The sequence below is a fragment of the Phaethon lepturus genome, unplaced genomic scaffold (genome assembly GCF_000687285.1).
Source record: "Phaethon lepturus isolate BGI_N335 unplaced genomic scaffold, ASM68728v1 scaffold5091, whole genome shotgun sequence".
In the NCBI taxonomy this organism is placed as follows: Eukaryota; Metazoa; Chordata; class Aves; order Phaethontiformes; family Phaethontidae; genus Phaethon; species Phaethon lepturus.
In genome coordinates, this window is record NW_010516818.1 from 1,279 (window position 1) to 3,273 (window position 1,995).

Below are 1,995 nucleotides of genomic sequence, written 5' to 3' on the forward strand. Positions count from 1 at the left end.
TCACAATTTATGTCCAATACTGTAATTCGAATGTAACCCGCTATAAATGATTTGCAGCATGGTCAATGGTCAAAATGGAGGCCAGGAAAACGGAGTGTGTCGTGTCAGCACTTCTCGCAGCAATAAACACGTATGTTGGAGCTTTTTGTGTACAGGTGTCTTGAGCTAGCCGCCAAACAACAGAGTTTCATAACAAAACTAACACTTAGAGCCAGGGTTTGTGAATGAATGCCACAATACTCCGCTATTCTGGTAATGACGGTCTGCAAGAAGAAATCTAGAAAAGGTGGTGGAAGTGAAGCTATCTATAAACACTTACTGCAAGGAAGATCTGAAGAGAACTGTGAGCCACTTCTATGTATTGATATTCAAGAAAACACCCCGAGACAGTGATATAACGATGATCCTCTGGTGCCCAGTCTGGGGCTGGGGTTACTGAGGTCACGGTGCAGCCCGGCCCGTTCTCCATCCACCAAGAACGATGCATTGAGATATTAAAGGTCAGAATGAGATCTGTTTCCTGCAAAAGAACATGTGAAGAATTAATGCGCTGGGATGGTACTCCGGTATCAAATGCCTCAGCAAGAGATTTCACGGGATGCATAAAGAAGCAAAGAGCAGTGATAAAACTGCACAGCCACATGAAAGTTCGTGGAGCTTGCCCGCAGCAAGTGCAAGTAGCTCTACCTTTGCAGGCAGAATTGCTTTGGAGAAGAAGAATAATCCTGCAAGCCGGGATCTGTTCCTAGACATTATGGTAGCCTAGACTATAGCAGTCATTTCTGTCACATTGCTCATTGTACTGCAGAAAATGTAAGGACTGATGGACGTGCACATTTACACAACAACCCTCCTTTGCTCATTTTCTAGAAATACAGCCCATATTTTGGTGGTTTAATGTACCAAACGATAAAAGAGTCCTTAGGAACCAAGACTTCATAAACTTTAATACGTGTGGGTCATCTGCAAGGAGCTTTGCCTCATGTACCCTGCGAAGCAAACCTGGGGTAGCTCTACTGAAATACTGGCGAAGATGTAAAAAAAGGATTCTGTACATTTGCTTACAAGCAAACCCTCTTTGTAATGCTTCTCTCAGGTTTCTAACTTCCTAGGAGTCTGTAAGGAAACAGCTAGTGCGTCTTGCCTTGTCTAAAGGCTGCTTAGCTTGTAAAAAGAAGGGGCAGAGGCCTGCAACCTTTAGCTCCCATGCAGCTAGTGCGATGGAGTAACTAGTCAGCCACGCTTTCCATTAAGATAGCATTTATAAATAGTTCATAAAGGATTAATAAATGATTAATATACATCATAAACAATACTACGGATATGACTTTCATAAATTATACTTGGTTGCACATTACTGGAGGGTGTTATACATAGTGATAACAAAACTATGGATTTGGTAATAGCCTACAGTGTTTACCAACCCTTTATAAATAATTTATAACTGTAACCTCATTGTAAAGTGTGACTATCTAGTCTGTGTGCACATGTGCTCAGTCATGCAAGAAAACCCGCTTCTAAGTAATGTCTTTGCAGAGCCAAACTCTCCCCATGCCTAAGCTATATTTTTTTCAGCCTGTTGATGATATTAATAATTAAGATTCTTATAAAGATTTTAAAACGTAACTATTTAAGTAGGTTTACGGTGCCAAAAGGAATAGAATGCCATTCTGTAGCAGGTATGTTGTGTCTACATTTCCTCTCCTTCAAAAATAACCATTTTTTAAGTCCCACTTATTTTCCCCTTTTGCACTAACTCATGCAAAGGTAACTCCATCCAGAGAGGTTTTGGATAATGTCATGACTGACACGTCAATCAACCCATGATTACACTTGACACTGTAGTGTAGCTGAATGCTTTAAGTTGCAGTTCTTGTCTAAAAGTGCAGAAATTTTGTACATTTAAAAAAAATCAATTACTACCCTGCATAAGCACACCCAGCTATTAGATGACAGGAAGGATCATAAATATTTTTGAGATGAATAATTTCCCTA

General features: G+C 40.2%; 1 protein-coding gene across 1 annotated transcript; it reads right to left on the bottom strand.

Moving 5' to 3' along the window:
- Nucleotides 1-319: 319 nt before the first annotated feature.
- On the bottom strand, nt 320-514 carry LOC104627799 (sodium/potassium-transporting ATPase subunit beta-1-interacting protein 2; the record flags this gene model as incomplete). The annotated part of the gene is made up of 1 exon (XM_010296175.1): nt 320-514. A coding segment is annotated over exon 1 (168 nt), but the record flags the coding sequence as incomplete, so codon positions are not given.
- Nucleotides 515-1,995: the final 1,481 nt, after the last annotated feature.